The sequence below is a fragment of the Mytilus edulis genome, chromosome 2 (assembly GCF_963676685.1).
Source record: "Mytilus edulis chromosome 2, xbMytEdul2.2, whole genome shotgun sequence".
Taxonomy (NCBI): domain Eukaryota; kingdom Metazoa; phylum Mollusca; class Bivalvia; order Mytilida; family Mytilidae; genus Mytilus; species Mytilus edulis.
Window position 1 is genome coordinate 95917214 of NC_092345.1, and position 19412 is coordinate 95936625.

The 19412-nt window shown below is 32.2% G+C and overlaps 1 protein-coding gene across 4 annotated transcripts in view; it reads left to right on the forward strand.

The window, feature by feature from the left end:
• Window positions 1-13186, forward strand: part of LOC139513559 (uncharacterized) — a 53432-nt gene extending 40246 nt beyond the window's left edge. For all 4 annotated transcript variants that reach the window (XM_071302183.1, XM_071302184.1, XM_071302185.1 and 1 more), the window contains 4 exons: window positions 7432-8046; window positions 8872-9119; window positions 10101-10217; window positions 11385-13186. In XM_071302183.1, coding sequence (XP_071158284.1) covers window positions 7432-8046; window positions 8872-9119; window positions 10101-10217; window positions 11385-11526 — 1122 coding nt within the window. In that variant the 3' untranslated portion in view covers window positions 11527-13186. The remainder of the gene's footprint in view (window positions 1-7431; window positions 8047-8871; window positions 9120-10100; window positions 10218-11384) is intronic.
• Window positions 13187-19412: the final 6226 nt, after the last annotated feature.

A 19412-nucleotide genomic window follows, 5' to 3' on the forward strand; every position in this document is an offset into this window, starting at 1 on the left:
CAAAACATGCGGCAGGGATCAAACATATATATACTGTGATATGTCAACCCTTTCCCTATATCTCTAGCCAATATAGAATAAACAAACACACAGAAATATGCAAAGTAAAACTCAGTTCAAAGGAAATCATAGTTCGATGTAATAAAAGATAATGAAAGAAACTAAGCAAAATTACTATGATACATACATTAACTAAAAACAGTGACTGACATGCAAGCTTCAGTCCTCAATTAAACTGATTGAAAGATTATTTTCATCATCAGATGAAAATCAAGTACAATACCTCCAGTTAGGGGTTTAGTATCATATCATTATAAAATATATGAGAACATAACCCGTATCATGCCACCAACTGGTTTGAGATGAGTGAATCACTATAAAAAGCTAACAAATGCCATCCTTTTATTTTACCTGAAAACAGCGTAATTACTAGTATTTTCCTTCTGAATAAGTTTGTTTAAATGTTTAGTTAGCTTTTGAGGCGAGCCGACATGTTTGCGCTTTGTTCAAAATCTTATCATAAAAGATTGGATGTGAAATACATCGTATAAGATGTATGTTGATTTATATTTACGAATTATGTCCTTGTGTCGATGATTTAATCTAGTAGGATTTTTTTTCTTCTAGTTTGTGAGATCGAAAACCCTTGTGTTATAAAGGAGTAGGTCCAGTAAAACCCCTTTTTGGCCCCAAAATATAGCAGTTTCACAAAATTGTTCAAATGTAATCTTTATTTATTTATTGGACAGTAGAATGCTTCTGCTACATAAATATGGGCTGTTTTTGATAATACAAAGCACATATATTGGGTACCAGCACCATTAAGTCATGCTAAATTACTGAAATCTTCACAATTCTAGCATTTAAGTTCAATTTTAGACGGTTTTCGTGTAAAACGAAAGTGGCCGAATTCGTGTTCATCCTTAATATTGAAATGTAAGTTGTATGTTTGATAACACATAACATATATAAAGGTTGAGAATGAACTTTCATTTTTGACAAAAACCATCTGAAAAGTGACATTGTTTGGTGTATGGTAGATTTTTCATATTTGAGCTTTAATCATGTCGTTTTAATGACTAAATCAGTTAAAATCTTTAACATAAACTGATTAATTCAAATGAAATAGACACGTAACGAGACGCAGATGAGATTTGTTTATTACCGCTTAGGTGAGGAAAATTTATAATTTTAAACTTGGAATCGTCTTGTGTGTCTTTGGCTCTGTTTCTGAGAATACGAAAGTTTTGATTAAACAACAAACACTTCAACTTTTGAAGAATTGTATATTGACTGCAAATTGCATGTCAGTATATACAATTGATGCCTGGTTATTTTGATAGTTCTGTTTTTTCGACTCTATTTTTGATGTTATGTTATTTGTTTATATATGATATAATCGTTTTTAACGTGCAGTGTTGAGTCAAATGCATTCTCTCACACTTTAAGCGATTCAGTATTTTGTAAATTTTCCGCGTTTTCTTCCTTTATATTTATGAGCTTTTATTCTTAAGTAATTTAATTTTAATACGATGTTAATGTTTGAAATATTTAATATTGATAATTTTATGAGTTTTTTTCTTTTCTCGTTGGAGGTCTTCCAAACCGAAAAGGATGCAATAAAAGTCTTTCGAAGTACCATCTTAGTGCATCTAATATATATTTATTAACTTTTAAGTACAAGATGTAATTTTGGATATTTAAATTGACATCGATAACAGATTGATATCCAATTAAAATCAAAAGATACAAAATGTACATCCTTGTATTGACAAAATGGTAAGAATACAATACAAAATAACTCCAGGATAACACTACAATATTAGTCCACTTGAGAAGTTGCGGTTGATATCAAAAGTGAGAACCTAATAGTTTAATGCGTCCTTAAACTGTGATTGACCTTCAAATAACTTATTATCTATCGAGATATATATATATATATATATTCGCTGCATTGAAGACCTGTTGGTGACCTTCTGCTGTTGTCTGTTCTTCTATGGTCGGGTTGTTGTCTCTTTGACACACTCCCCATTTCAATTCTCAATTTTATATTCGAATTTGGTTGTTTTTGGTCCCTAAAAAATTCATTAGCCGAAAGACAGTATCGTGACTGACCATCAAAGGACAGACTATTTGTTCAAGCTATAAGCACTGCTAATGATCATAAAAGGACTTATTATTAGTTCAAACAACTGTACTGATAGGATTAACTATCAATATAAACTTACAGCACTGTTAATGGTCATCAAGGTCTTACTTTTTATTAAAACTATTACAGAACCTGGTATAACCCCATTGTTTTGGTGGGTTCGTTGTGTTTTGTATATAGTTTGTCTTTTGGCCGGTTTTCCTGTTTTGCCAGTGCATTGTCAGATAGTTCGATAATTAAGGAGGCTCGAGGGTATAAAAATTTCAGAAAAAATTAAACATTTGTTTTTCACCACAAATTTTATTTATTACCTTTTGTAGTTGTTACTTTATCATATGGTACAAAAATCATTCAAAACAATCAATTCGTGTTGGCCCCAGATGACATTTAAAATGTGTACATCATTGAAAAAGTTCCAAATTATCTCCCTTTGGTGGAAAAATGACCTTTTTTGGCTTTAAAATTGAAATATCTTTTTTTAACTCATCGGTGACATATATTTTTAAATATAATTTCCATATAAGCTGTACTTAAACTAAATTATTGTAAAATTTGAGCGATTTCTGTAATAAATTTCTTTTTTTATTTCGATATTATCTATATTTCTCCTATTACTTCAACCACCTTTACAAAAATGTATGCTTCTTTCGAAGGCAGATTGTGAGCGCAAATTAACGGTGACCCCACTTTTTTATTTTAATTTTCTATTAACTATAAGATAAAGTTCATTTATAGAAAAATATAGAGAAATCCTATATAAATGATTTAGACCCGCGAACCCCCTTAAGTTTAATTGAAAAAATATGCTAATGATCTTTACATAGTAGCTGAAACATTGTTCCTAAGTTACGTTTTACGAGGCAGGGTGGTTGGGGTCTAGAGGCGAGGATGGGTAGTCGGGAAAATTCGTCATCAGGTGCAAAAAGCGTCAATTTGATTCAACTTTCGTCCTATTTCTTGACCCGAGGGATGCTGCTATAGGTATCCAGCTGTAGTCTGCATTTAGAGTAGATCCCAGTTAACGCATTCACTCCATCAGTTCTTAGATCTTTGCACTGATCTAGGAACAGCAGTCTAAAGAAGGTCATTCACGATTTTTTCCGATTTTTAACCTCAACTAAATCTCAAAATGGAAGTAGTCGTTTCCTATGCGTATTTCAATACTAATTACAATCAAAAGTTATACACCTAGGATTTTCGCAATTTTTGAAAGTAAGACACAGAAGGGAGGCCTACGACTCCAGATAATCAGTTTTACCCGATTTCAATTTTCCAATTTCGTATTTGAGCTCAAAATGCAACTTAAACATGACAAATATGACAATAGATTAAGGGAACATGCATAAATTTTGAAATAATGATCATGACGTTGATCTCTGAAAGTATGGAGACCCATTGGAGCCAAATAACGGTGGTTTGGGTAAGCCCGTCACTTGACGGTCACAGCATGGTAATAGTTAACATTTTTATCACTTGTCCTCAAATGTATCACTGTTAGTTCATTTTTTACAGTTATGTGACTGGTCCTCAAAGGACTCTTTATCGGTGGACACTTAATTTACTTCGAATGTTACTCAAAACACTCAGTGTCGGTTGATACGTATAATATCTTCCGGAGCATCTGATATCACCACTTGATTGATTTTAAAGGTGTTGCTTTTCACTTGAATATAGTACTGTTCTTAATGTTTTAATGTATGCGTTGATTATACAAGTATCAGTCATGACTATCTTTTGTCTTGAACAACGAGTTTTCAAACTTTTAATTCGGCATTCTTTCCGTGAGCACCCCAGTTGTTGGTGGGGTTTTTGTTTCATAGTCTTTAATTTTCTATGTTGTTAATATTAATTTTCTGTGTTGTTAATATTACAAGGAAGTGAGTCGTATTTGTGGTGGTATTTTCATTTATCAAAATTTATTTATCAAAATAAATTGATATGATGATATACTTCCTCGTGTAGATAAATCTATATCCACTAAAAGTCTATTCATACAATTCTCCCATTTATATCTATATAAGATTGAAAGCATTGTAAAACATTTGATTTGTAGTTAGAATTGGATGCAGCTCAGAAAGTAATGCAAATTTTTTTAATGCCTTCCTTGTTCATGTCGAACTCCGTTCAGTGTGGTGTGCGAATAAATTATTCTCACGAGATTGATCACAGACTTAATTCATAAAAAAAAATTATTATGGTTTTGGGAATTACTGGCCTGTTAAACTAATCAGAGATACCAAATTAAGAATTGAGAATGCTAGTTTCTTTTCCGCAAGGCTAGAATAAAAACAGTTGGAAGTCAAAAAACAAAAACCAAGAAATTGTTTTAAGTACGAGAAAAGCAATCTATATCTAGTGTAGAAAAACCTTTGTGTTTCGAAAATTTCAATTAACTATTATAAACATTAAAATAATAGGAAATGACATCAATGATATATTATTTCAACACACAAAGTTGACAACTGAGCTGGCAAAATCATCTGAAACTATCTGTCTACCATTAAATTTATCAACTATGTGGTTGTAAAAAATCATCAAAAATTCCAGGAATATAATTTGGTACACAAAACGCGTGATACGTCTACGTTTAACTCATCAGTAGTGCTAAAAATCAAAACAGTTTGAACCAAAAAACAATGTCAAAAAGCATTAAACACCGACACGTTGTGGGATATACAGCTAACACAATCTATGCACGGATTAGAACCCCCCATCCACCCCAAAACAAACTTAAGAAATGGGTTTTGAATACCTTAATATTCTTAAATTTAATTTTACAGAAAATGTAAATATATATTAACTTGCCACTTTGCTATGTTTTGGACACTAAATAAGAAGTATTGTCAATATTTTTGCTGTTATGATATTTTTCATTTAAGAGATGTGAAGTTGATGGCTCTTTGGTAATCTCTCGTAAAAATGTCCACACCATTTCGGCATTCCTGTTAGTTTTACAGGTTGTTATATAATGTAGACTCTTTTCGTTTGTTAAATACATACTCATACTATGATCTGTAGATGTTTGTTTGTTTTTAATTTATTTTTATGTAATTGGCGTATAACCCATATTTCATCATATGTAACAAGAACACAGATTAAAATATATTTTACGATATTAATCAAACCATCATTTTCAATGAAAGTTCTGCTTAAAACAAAAATATAATACAGAAATTACCAATGTAAACTGTCACTAGTTTAGCTTAAATTTCGTGGGGTTCGTGTTGTTTATTGTTTAGTTTTCTATGTTGTGTCGTGTGTGCTGTTGTTTGTTTGTCTTTTTCATTTTTAGCCATGGCGTTGTCAGTTTGTTTTAGATTTGTGAGTTTGACTGTCCCTTTGGTATCTTTCGTCCCTCTTTTAGAACAGTCGTTCATAAATAATGACCCACGCACTCAATTGTCATATTATTATGAATGAAAAGGAACTTCATTGAGGAAAAAGTTAACATTAACATTAATAGACGACATTCTCATTAAAGTTGTATTTTGTGGTCGACTTCCTAGTCTCCGTGTAAAGATAATACATGTTACATGGTGATTTATGACAAGTAATATTGATAAAAATTAAACCGAAGTGGTGAAATACCAGCTTAAAAAACGAAGAAAACACGAAATGTCACATTAAGTTCGCTTTTAGATTGATATGATCAGTTTGAGCAATTTCATTAATGTATTTGGCGTACTTTTTGTGTTGTAAAAAGCTTAAAAAAACATATATTGTTATATATAGTTTTTAACAATATACCAGTTTTTTTTTTTTACAAAATGGCAAACTCTAATACTGGAATGTATTAAAATATCAAATGTATGCTAAGGCACCGCGTATTTTCCAAATAGAATAAAATATCAAAGGTATGCTATAGATTGTTTTCCGAATAAGGTCTTCTTTTCGATATTTCGGTGAACATTTATTTAATCGTGTTCCGAGAATTAAGGATTTTTTAACCAGAAACAACAAATTTATTCCAAGAACTTCAATTTTTCAAGGTCATTTATTTAATTTTGCGTTTTAAAATCCTTTTCAATGTGAAGCGTCGTTACATGCAAATAAGGTCATCTTATTGTTATTTCACATATATTATACAAGACCATTTAACAGATGTTTTCATAAAATGTATAGTGATACAAGTTATAAATATATTCTTAATTTAGAAATAGATACTACATTTGTACATGTGATATCTGTCCTAGCTATTGTTGCCTACTTAGTACTCTATAGTAATCGTTTGTAAATGTGACATCGATCCCATTGTTGCCTTCCTTACGCTCCTTAATAAATATTTGCACCTGTAATAAAGGTGATAGTGTTGCCATAATTTACTCCATTGGATGATATAATCAAGCACCAGAAACAATTGTTCCAATAAATTTTTGCATAATAAGTAATAACACAAAACAATTGTTCCAATAAATTTGTGCATATTAAGTAATAAAACAAAATTCCTACATAGTTTACATAAAAAGCAAATACATCGCATTTGTTGCCGTTCTTCTTGTTAATGATAATTGTGGTCTCCAAAAACGAAGCATCAACTCTCAACTCACTTTGAAACAAGGACGGTTCCTAATGAAAAAGATGTTGAATGAATAGATCCTGAAATCAACTTCTAATGGAGACAATTAGCCCGTTTTTATTGATTACTCTAATTTCTTTAAGTAAGAATTTCTACAAAAGATACCGGTTTAGGTATGTTGTGTCAAGAATAACATATTGCATTATATATTTGACTGAATTGTTTGAGTTTTTACTGCCAAGTTTGTCTTTTAAAATATTAAAATAAATATACTGTATATAATACCTTCATATTCAAAACTAATTTGGCTAAATACTTGATATTTTTAAATGCCATACCTCGACCACTCATCAATGTAACAAGTACAGCTTAAACCTAGCTACTAAATTATTTGGAATCATTCCCAGGTTGCTCAACCTTTAATAACAATGTTGTCCCTTTACATATCATTGTAATAATGCTTTTATTTAATTTTTTATTTTGTTAGAAATGGTCTCTATCGCTCTTGTTTAATTCACAATTTTCTTCGGAAATATATGGGCCAAGTCAGCAGTCTGGCAGTTGTTTTTCACTTGTTCCGTTAATTGATAAAGTTTGATTGTGTCGTTTTTAATGGACTCCCACCATTTTCAATTTACGTTAGAGTTCAGTACTTTTTTTCTCGTATTGTGCAATATTATTAGGTAAGTTGATGGCCGAAGATATACATTGTTTCGATAATCCTCCTTGGTAATGACATATCACATAGTTTTCCTTTATATTTCAGATGATGACCAATCTTATAAATTTACAGGCTAATCAACATGGAGAGGGACATAGCATGGATCAATTCTTACTTCAAAATTTTGGTCCTGAACATGATATCCCAATCCGACTTCCACACCATCCGAACGTTGTTAATATCCGCCATTTTTATATGGGTGCTACCGATAGATTTAAGAAATTTATGAATCTATTGATTCCAACGAAAATTGATGTTCCAATTGAAATGGCCAACAGAACTTCATTTCTGGTGATGGACAAATATCCTCAAACATTAAAATCTTTCATGATACAAAAACGATCAGCATTTTCAGAGCCAAGTTTTGGACTTAATGCAAACTTTATTCTTCACTTGTTGTACCAAATACTATCTGCGATTCATCATCTCCAGAAAAATGGTGTTGTACATAGAGACATCAAGGCAGACAATATTTTTCTTGACAATTATCTACGACCGGTTCTAACTGATTTTGGATTTGCAAAAACGCTTACGTGTTCAGATGGTAGTCCTGTGACCCTGACAGATGAACGACAAGTGTTTGCTGGGAATAGTCATGCTTGGGCACCAGAACTGACAAGATTTAGTAGAGGAGGACCAACAACGGATACACAGGGAGAAGTATGTTTAAATAGATAACTGACTCAAATTGGAGATTTCTATGAGCCTGTATAGCTCACCTTGAAATTCAAAATGGGATGTTTATATTAACATTTTTCTCTGGATCAAAAAGCAGTCATCACAATATTGAAAATCATAATATAATATAAATGTATGTACCTTCACTCATACTTAAAATCCATAGTGTATAGGCACCTATTGTAGGACATGTCACTACAACATTTAAAGCAATTTATGATAACAGATTTAAAAAAATGCTTCTGAGTGCTCAATTCTCCCTCTGTCCTGGTACAGTTGTGCAACAGTACAACGTAAAACTATAAAAATCAGTCAGAAATGTTTTGAATCATCTGATCGAAACGAAGCACAAACATAAGTAACATAATTATAAGAGACACAAAGTACCGGTCTAAATATATTCACAGTGACTGTAAGCTAGTTGAAGCCAATAACAACTAATAAATAAATAATTGTTATCCATACTAAGATATCAATCAGTACACATCTATGTGATATGATGTTAAGGAGTCATAAACAATTTCAGTAAAACATGCCGTTGTACTATACCAAAATATAAGTTTTTTGTTTCAACAATTGTGTAGGACCATAAGTTTTGATTAATGTATGGCAGTACATATTTAATTATATAATTAATCCCTTTGAATGGATCATATATAGGATATTTTGTTTCAATACAAAGATGTGGTTTCAGATGATATTTCTGTTAAAGTTCACAGTTGCATTTACAACTGCATGTTATTAAACGAAATTATGTTAGTTTAAATAAGAGGTTTTTTGGGTTATTAATGTATAATCATTTTTCAGATGACAACTCTCCAGCAAGTTTACGGCAAGACAGATGCATACGCAGTTAGCAGGATGTTTTATAGTTTACTAAGATCTATTTGTGATGGCGACATATTTCCTCAGTCGTCCATCAGTCGTCCACATTATGAGAACTCAGATATACCAGACCTTCCTGGGTGTTATCAAAAAGGGCTGTGTTGGATTCTACGTAATTTGGTATTAGATGATCCTGTTCAACGCATTTCTGAAAGAAAAGCAGTGTTATGGTAAAATATTTAATCTATCAAGACATTTTTTAAATCCATGTCCTCACGTTTTAATTTCATATTTGGATTAGAAAAGCCATCTTGGTATCTAGAACTGTATTATATGCTGATATTTAGTATCATTGTTGTAATATACTGTTCATAAAACTTTTTTTATTTCTGTGTCTATCAACTCATTGGATTTAGTCATCAAAGTGTTTCGAATCAAGCGTCACTGATAAGTCTTCTGTAATTAAAACGCTTCCGGCGTTTTGAATTAAAAACTGGTAAGTTTTGCCAACCATTTGGTCGATGCAACTGCTTTTGATTTATTATCACCTTCGATATTTCAGGCCAAGTGGTTTGCATAACAGTTCTGACACTAAATATCATTGGAAACCGTCATTATCTTGAAAAAAAAGGAAAATAAAAAAGTACTGAACTCCGAGGAAAATTCAAAAAGGAAAGTCCCTAATCAAATAGCAAAGATTCAATCCACTATACCTTTTAAAACTAAACAGTGAAGACTCCCCCTCCGAATATATTCGATTGACTAATAGTAATGCAACACCAGTAATCCAGCAACCATTGACATAAAATTCGCTTGATTTTATTTTATATGGAGGGTCAGCTTGTGTACTAAGGATTTATTTATCTCTATTCTACATGTGTTCAGTCCCGTTTTCTAGTAAATATACACTCGACGAAGATTTAATTTTGAGCCCCCCCCCCCCTTAACCTAAAATCCTGGATACGCCCCTGGATGTCCCATAGAAAGCCACTGACTGGCAGGAAAGCTGACTATATTACCAATGAAGATGGAGTGGTACGCACATGCCCCGAACGAGATTCGGACTCATAACCATAGTGTTGCGGTTGGCTAGTAGTAACTTAGCCGATTCTCTACCGAGGACCAAACTGCATATATGTATTCCTGAAATATTAGATCTTTCAACTTTTACGTTAGTTAGTGTTTCCCTATAACGACTGTTTATTTTTCAGTGCGGGGATGATGTTATTTTATCCAAGAAATTGTGAGTTAAGGATAGAATCAGAATCTGCCACATACTGCCAAGCCAGAATTCTATCCTTGTTGTCCATGCCTGACAAATCACAAATGTAAGTAATTTTCCTAAAGTAATTAAGTATGACGATCTATTAAATGTTACGAACTAAGAATTTAATTTTGAATGTAACGCGTCTTCTGATTGTTTTGTTTCTTATCTCATAGACATAATTTTGGCCATGACGTCATAAACGTTTTTTCATGATTTACTCCGGTTTAAAATGAAATTAAGAAATTAAATTATAAGAAATGACTGTAATAATTGTTCTGCCTAGTCGAAATAACATAAAAAGGTGGTTATTCATAGACAGAAAAAATATTAAAGTCATTCCTTAAATATTTAAACCTTTGACAAAACTGGAGTGTTAAACTTTTTTTTGGGGGGAAAGGGGTATTATGTCATTGTGGTACTTTCTCATTGAGTTATTCCACAATCGCGTTTCGTTTATATTGGAAAATGACAGTGATACAACACTACAGCTAGACCAATTTAAACTCCAATGAAAAGTTTTAAGAAATAGGAATTAATCTTAATTATATAAAAAGTACAAACGATGATTTGTAAAACAAAAATGTCATTACCGTATATTATAATGATATTAGATCGAATTCATTTTTATTCATTACAAGTTGTATATTTACCCGAGTTATGAAGAGCATTTTAACAAAATATTCTTAGTTAAGATCCTTGTTTCTGCTTTTTGTTAATTATAAAGAAATTGGTATACCGTGAGGCCTTTAACGTCTTATTCATTTCTATCGGTATAGCGAATATATTCTTATTTCTAAAACCTTTTTTTCATATTTGATAAAAAGTAGCATTTCGCACTTTAGTATAAAAGTGGGGCATTCAAACACATAGATCGAAATAAACTGACAACGCCATGGCTTAAAAAGAAAGACAAAAATTGAAAATCAAAATGTAGTACGCGTTACACACCATAGAAAGATAAAGACTTCTCAACATGTACCCCACCAAAACCTAGCGGTGATCTCAGGTGTTCCTGAATCGTAAGCAGTATAACATTTAACTGTATCATAGAGTGGAAACATACAAACACAAGAGAGCGTTACATACAAACACAAGACAGCGTTGTTATTTATGCTAGAGAATCCCACTTATACTTATATATTATCACACTATTACTTCGGTAAATTATGTACATATTCAAATATTAATGTGTATACTTGTTGTTAATTATTTTTTAAATATATTTCAGTAAACCTGTAGGACAATCACTAACAATGGAACAAAGTGTAGAAGCACTATCTCCGGTGCTTGAAAGTGACTTTCTTTTTAACATATCTCCGTCAGAGTTCTGGGAAACATTCCAATTTCTCAAAATGAGGGACTTGCTATGAACTGAACTGTTTATCCCATATAAATGTTTACACTATGTGTCTGACGTGACATATTTGAATGCATCTATTTTATATATATATTATGCAAATGTAGTGTATTTATGTAATTGCATTGAATGATCTACCTGCAGTGTACGTGTCTATATTTGACATTGTTAACTTTTTTTTTATTCCAGCGTCACTGTTAAGTCTTTTGTAGACGAAACGTCTGGCGCAAATACGAAATTTCAATCCTGTTATCTATGATAAGTTTTTTCATGAAAATACATTTTTTGTGAAAAGAAATCTTTTACGAAAACTCACAATATGAGAATTTCTTTTTGCATCGTTGGTTGTGGCTTACCAATTATTTATAAAATATGTACTAGTTTGTCTTCTAGCTCTTATAGTACATACTAAAAAGAGTTAATTTTCCCCAAATAGCCTGTTCTCCCGTTTTACCTAAATCAAAGACAACTGTTTTATCATTTCATGCAAAAAGGGTTTATTTTGCAAATTGAAATTTGCCAGATATTACAACTAAAATATTTTTAACAAACACTATTAATGTTAAATTGATTAAAAACTTTACATTACCACAGCCATGTTGAACGTTATAAAGCAAAATATAACAAGACTTGTCAAAGTAATAAGAGGTTATTCGAAAGTTTTGGTTAAAATAAAATGTTGTCAGGTACGAAGGAAAATGTACGATGTACTTCATGTTTCATTGTTATTGGCGAATCTAGTTTTCACACAAAGAATACTAAAAAGGAGTAAGTCCAGTAAGGGCCGATTTTGGCTTGAAATTTCAGGTATAGCTGATGAAAGATATCGGACACTTTTTAAACACTTAAGTGTAAACGTAAGTAGATTCAATTAGTTTATGTGAAAGATTTGAACTAGTTTAGTCATTAAAGACGCTCGAATTCAAGCTTAAATTTTAAATATCTATCAAATATACCATAATATGTCACTTTTCAGATGCTTTTTGTTTTGTCAACTTACATTTAGATATTAAGAATGAACACAAATGCGGCCGCTTCCATTTTAGAAGAAAACCGTCTACAAATTAACTTAAATACTAAAATTATGAAGTTTTCAGTAATTAAGCATGACTTAATGATGCTTATACCCGATACATGTGCATTGTATTGGCAAAAACAACATATTTTTATGTAACAAGTATTCTACATTCCATTAAAATAACAAAAATTTACATTTTAACAATTTTATAAAACTGCTATATTTTGGGATATTACTGAACCTACTCCTCTTCAATTGCACGGGCTTCCGTAATAGTAAATTTACGTAGGACCTTATAACTAAAGGTGTTATGCTCTAACATGGAGAACATTTATTAGTTGGTTGTTAGTTGAGTTTATGTTAGTGACTTGAACAGTCTATTAGATATAAGTCATAACTAATGCTTTCAACAGGCTAGTCAGGTTTTATTGTTTATGTTTATTTGTATATATATCTTATTAATTGTAGAAATGTTTTTTTGTGTTTAAGTTTGCTATATACTGTTCTATTCGAGACTTACTAGTTATTTAGTATAGACCAAACTTGTAACAAGTCAGTTGTCTTTACTGAACGTTTAAGAAATCCAAAAATATATTTGTGCAATTAATGTGTAAAGTTGTCATGGCATCATCATAATAAATGAAAGAAATAATCATGTTGTGTTTCTTCATGCACTACGGTTATGTTATTTAATAGATTATTATTTAATCATCAGCCGTTACAATAATTTGAAAACAAAATATAAAAGAGCTCACCGTGACAAAACGTTAAATAATTCAAAAGCTAAAACAAACAGCATGTTATACTAGAAACAATAGACGAAAAATAACACTATCACTAGGTCATGCTTATGAACATCACCAATAATTTGACAAAAATGTGAACTTGTACAGTGCACACAACATACATATCGACAGAATGCAGGCCCTAAAGTGTCATGAAAGTATAGACCTGTGTAATGATAAATATTACGGGTGTCATAGTGTAGAGTAGGATCGGCATACCATCCAAGAGCACCTGATATCTACACCACTTTTTAGTAGAGTTCAAGTTGATCAGTCTAGTTTTCTTTAGTATGTTTTATTTACTATTAAAATTTAGAATGGAAATGGAAATGTGCCAAAGAGACAACAACCCGACCATAGAAAGAAACAACAGCAGAAGGTCACCAACAGGTCTTCAATGTAGCGAGAAATTCCCGCACCCGGATGCGTCCTTCAACTGGCCACTAAACAAATATATACTAGTTCAGTGATAATGAACGCCATACTAATTTCCAAATTGTACACAAGAAACTAAAATTAAAATAATACAAGACTAACAAAGGCCAGAGGCTCCTGACTTGGGACAGGCGCAAAAATGCGGCGGGGTTAAACATGTTTGTGAGATCTCAACCCTCCCCCTATACCTCTAACCAATGTAGAAAAGTAAACACATAACAATACGCACATGAAAATTCAGTTCAAGAGAAGTCCGAGTCTGATGTCAGAAGATGTAACCAAAGAAAATAAACAAAATGACAATAATACATAAATAACAACAGACTACTAGCAGTTAACTAACATGCCAGCTCCAGACTTCAATTAAACTGACTGAAAGATTATGATTTCATCATATGAACATATTGTTTATCTGTTTGTCTTTTATTCCTTTTTTACTGAAAATAAAATCAATGTTTGTCTTGATGAAGACCATATTTACAGATATTCTTACAGCGTTAAACATTTATAACCGTTTGAAATTGATATTTTTTTCAAAGGATTTTTGAGTTTTTTATTGGCAATATCTTAATACCTGTGAAATCATACTTTCGTGGATATTCAGTTTTGGTTTATTATGGATATTTGGTAACTTTGTAGATATATGATTTCGAAAATCTGTGAAAGTTTTCATACAAGTCTACAGACCATGACTTGTATTTCGTTAAATATTAATAATCGTGGTATACCTATACGAACGAAATCCTCGAAAATAGAAACCTGTTATTCAGTGGTTTTCGTTTGTTGGTGTGGCTGATAAGTTTTTCTCGCTTTTTTAATAAATCAACTTTTTTAGTAATTTACAGTTAAAAAAAAAGAAAAATACAGAACTCCAAGAAAAATTTAAGACGGAAAGACCTTTCTCAAATGGTTAAGGCAAAGTCAAAAGCTCATACACATCATACGAATACGAATAGAAATAGAGCTGTCACATTCCTGACTTTATAAGGCATATCCTTACATAGAAAATGGTGGATTATACCTTGCTTATAGCTACCTAAAGTTTGCACTTGTATGACAGTCGCATAAAATTTTATTAAATTGACAAGAATATGTCAGCAAAACAAATAAAAACTGAGGAAAGTTTTGTCAAAAAATTCTCGTGTGCAACTGAAACATCCATATCTCGGAAAAGGACTATTATTAACTATTGATTTATGAATTTTGACCAACGTTATACTACTGTTGCCTTTATTATTAATAATATGTCTCATCAAACAGGTTTTTTGGTAACGAACAGAGAATCGTAGTTACAATTTCTTTTATTATGTTATGAAAATTCTTACTTTGTGAAGAAGAAAACGTATTCAAGTAGCATTACACTGATGATAATATTTCACAAAAAAAGGCTGTATTGTTTGTAACGAAAACATATTTGTTGAGGTTGGAAATAAACTCATCACAGACACCAGGATTGACTTTTTTATTTGCGCCAAACGCGCGTTTCGTCTGCAAACGACTCGTCACTGACGCTAAAATCATAAAAAGTTACAAAGGCCAAATAAAGTACGAAGTTGAAGAGCATTGAGGAACAAAAATAGTTTTGCCAAATACGGCTGCGGAAATCTATTCCTGAGGTAGTAATAGAGCAGACTTTCTTTTATTAAACTGATCATCGTAATTGCAGTTACGGTGATCCTAACATGGCGAAGCCCAAAACACGTAAAATCTTCTTTTTTTGTAATTTTTCAGTGTACAGGCGTTGTTTTAAATAATTGCTCAGCCGCTAGATTGATATGTACGGTATTGTTGTATGTGCGTGTTCTTAATATCATATGCGACCCTGTTATCGAAATAATAGCCATTGAAAATTTACGGACGATCATCGTAATTCCAAATGAAGATAATCATAACTTGTGAACAATTAACTTGAAAGATAATCATAACTGTATAAAATATGTCTATGTCATATTAGCTGATTTTTTCAGAACCCTATGCTAACGGAATATATTTTATTTAAAAAAACGTGTAAAGATAACAACAAACGCGTAAACAACATTCGTGATAGAAAAAAGTATTTGATTGCCGAAGCCATTACACAACACTTTTCAAGTTTATATACATTTTAGAAGCAAAATTAAACAATTGAGATTGGCAATTTTATCACATGTCTTTTTTTTAATGTTTTGATTGGTCTACGTGTATGCTATATTCACTACAATTTCTGGGTCGTAGTAATGTAGATCACTTCACATTATATATCAGATATATATTGTAATTCATACGAAGGTGTTATTTATTAAACAAAATATCTCCATTCTAACTGAGAAAGTTAACACAGATGATATTCATCTTAAATTTCAGAATTAATTGTCACTGACCTTATTGAAATAGCTATGGGCGTATCTAATCGTAAAGATTTGAAGGGGAAAATATTGAAACAGATTCCTATAGCTATTGACAATGTACACAAATAAAAAAAAACCCGTTGTAATCGTAACCTTAAACCATCACAAAATAGATAACGTGTTACATAAATAAGGTTTTATTCATAATAGTTGTATACTATAAAGTCACGTATTGTACTGTAAAGGGAAAACAATGAATATGCTCTTATATCGAAAACTTGTTAGCAAATATCTTAAGCTGGGGTCACACATTCACGATTTTTACTGATTTTACGATTAACATTTGTCAAAAGTCTGATCAAGATCCTGTGAATCGTTGATGGAAATTCAAATTTTAATTAACATTTGTAAAAAAAATAATTTAATCTCGATCAGATATTGTTCAGGAAGCGTCGATATTAAACCATTTCCATGCGGATTTGTCCCGATAATCTCGTTCTCAATCCGCTTCTAATCCGATTTGTATCTTTCGCATAGTAAAATTCGACCGAGTCTTTCACGACTGCGTCCCAAATCTAACCAATGTAATCCTACAGAGTTCAGACAGTGACCAGACAGTGAACCGACGCTGACGGAAATTATCCGTTCGAAAACTGTCGGCATACTCGGGATGATCATGTACTGCCGAAACATAATCCTATCACAGTCCGCTCTATCGTATTGCAAACGCCTTTATCGGGTCATAGTCGTAGCGTATTCTGTAATTGTCGGCACTCTAACGTGGGTATTGTTGACGAATTTCGTATTATTAACGGGATTGTTCCGGAACGGTTTCGGCAAAGACGGTTTGCAATCGACAAGATCGATGCTATCTTGACTCAATCGGCAGAAAACCATCAATGAAAAATTACTCCAAATCATTCCCGTTTTACCGGACACCGTCCAGAAAACACAGAACATTGTTATGATTTTGATCCGATACATCAGAATCTGTCACGACATAGTCACGCTTGTAATCCGACTAGACAAAATCGGCTGAGTTTCCCCGAATGCTACGGGACGCATCTAACTGTCGGGGTGCTTCGCCGAACTATCCGGACCATTCCCGACCCGAAGGAATCTGTTACGAACTAAAACGACTGCGTTCAAGCAATGATAGGACATTCCAGATGATTGAGGATAGTATTCCGACTTTTTCACTTCCCGTGCCGTATCGCTGTCTGATCTCAAACGGGAGTAATAATCGACAATGTGTGAACCCCGCATTACCTGGTAGCACAAAAATAGGACGATTTTTCTGATATACATGGATATATTTTTCTTTTATCGTAGACTCACTTTTAATGCACGAAGGTGTCATTTTGAAATTAAAAAAAATACTTAGAAAAAACACAAAATAAAACATCAAGAAAAATATGTTATTGAATCACTTCACCTATCCATTTAAGATCAAAATAAAAATGGCACTACTGTCAAATAGAAATGAAATAAACACTGAGTCCTTACATACTTTTCAAGTTTACAGTGACGCAGTGGATTTGAAAAATGATACATGTTGATTGTACAGTGTATAAGTGCATATTACAAAAAACGATGTGGCATTCAATTGAGAATAGAAATTGAGAATGTGTCAAAGCGACAACAACCCGACCATAGAGCAGACAACAGCCGGAGACCACCAATGGGTCTTCAATATAGCGAGAAAATCCCGCACCCGGAGACGTCCTTCAGCTGGCACGATTGCTAATGAGACAAGTGTCAATCGAAAACTTTGTACAAATATGTATGCATAAATGCAGTTTGATGACAAAATGGGACTCATTTATATGAGATAACTTACGACCCTGTTGTAAACTACACCAAATACTGAAAAACAAATATGGCAGATATCCACCAACGACTACATCTGGATAAATTGTTCCTGGCTTTCAAGTTTGAAAATTGACAGACGACCTGATTCAAGAGTATTAGTAGTTAATGATATCTAGTTAAAAGTCAGATTTCAATTAATGCATAAACCATAAAATGGAAAATGGAAACGGGGAATATGTCAAAGAGACAACAACCCGACCAACAAGCATCCAACAGCAGGAGGCCACCAATGGGTCTTCAAACGTAGTGGCCCCTAAATAAAACCGTGTACTAGAGTAAACTCCAAAAAATATAAATGAACTAAAATTAAACAACATGCAAGACTAACAAAAGCCAAAGGCTCTTGACTTGGACAGGCACCAAAAATGCGACCAAATCATATTTTGTAAGATCTTAACCCTCATCATATATCTCTTGCCAATGTAGAATTAATAAAGACATAGCAATTTGCACAGTAAAACTGAGTCTAAAATAAGTCCGAATCATATGTAAGAAAAGATAACAAAAGAAACTAAGCAAAATGCCAATGATACATGCATTAACAAATGACTAACTGAAAATCCAGCTCTAAACCCCTATTAAACTAATTTAAAGAGTATGCCTTCATTATATGAAAATCAAGTACAAACCTTTTGTTAGGGTTTAAGTATCATACCATCCTAAAAATATATGAGAAGAATATAACCCGTATCATGCCAACAGCTGGTTTTATAATTAAGGTGTATACTCCGATGCAAAGGCCCTATGAGTGAATCAGTATCAACACCAAAATATGCAATCCTTAATGATCTGACAACAGCATCGTAACTATATCCTTTCCAAATAAGTATGTTTAAAGGTTTGGTTAGCTTTTAAGATTAGATTAATGTGGACATGTTTGTGCAGTTGTATGTAAATACCTAAATGTATAAGATGTCTGCAAGTTGATTTTTATTTACGAATGATGTTCTTGTATCGATGATAAAGTTTAGTAAATGTTATGACTAGTTTGTGATATCGAATACCCTCTTGTAATAATTTTTTAGTGATACAGAGATTTCTTTCGTTGAAATCAAATACGTTGTTATATACACTAGCCAATCGAACAAGTTCAAATTTGTTTATATTTTTTTCCTTGAGCAACAGTAAAAAAATGATCAGCTACAAGTTTTACAAACTTATGGTGTTTTCTGTATACAAAATAAATGTTATAATAATACATTTATTGGGATTAAGCATTAGAAACACCAGTTTTATCTTAAGAAATGACTTTGAATAGTGCAAGAGATTAAGAAGTGGAGTCAAATGCAATATGATAGTAAGGATCTCGGAAGCGGAAGTATTTAGGTAAAAGAAGTCATGAAATTCACTTAGACCTTTTTGTATACAAAACATTTAAAAGCAGTTTAAAATATATATCCGCTGCTCTTACCTAAAGAAATAGATATAATTTGTTTGAGTAGTACTCTACTTTTTGAAGAAA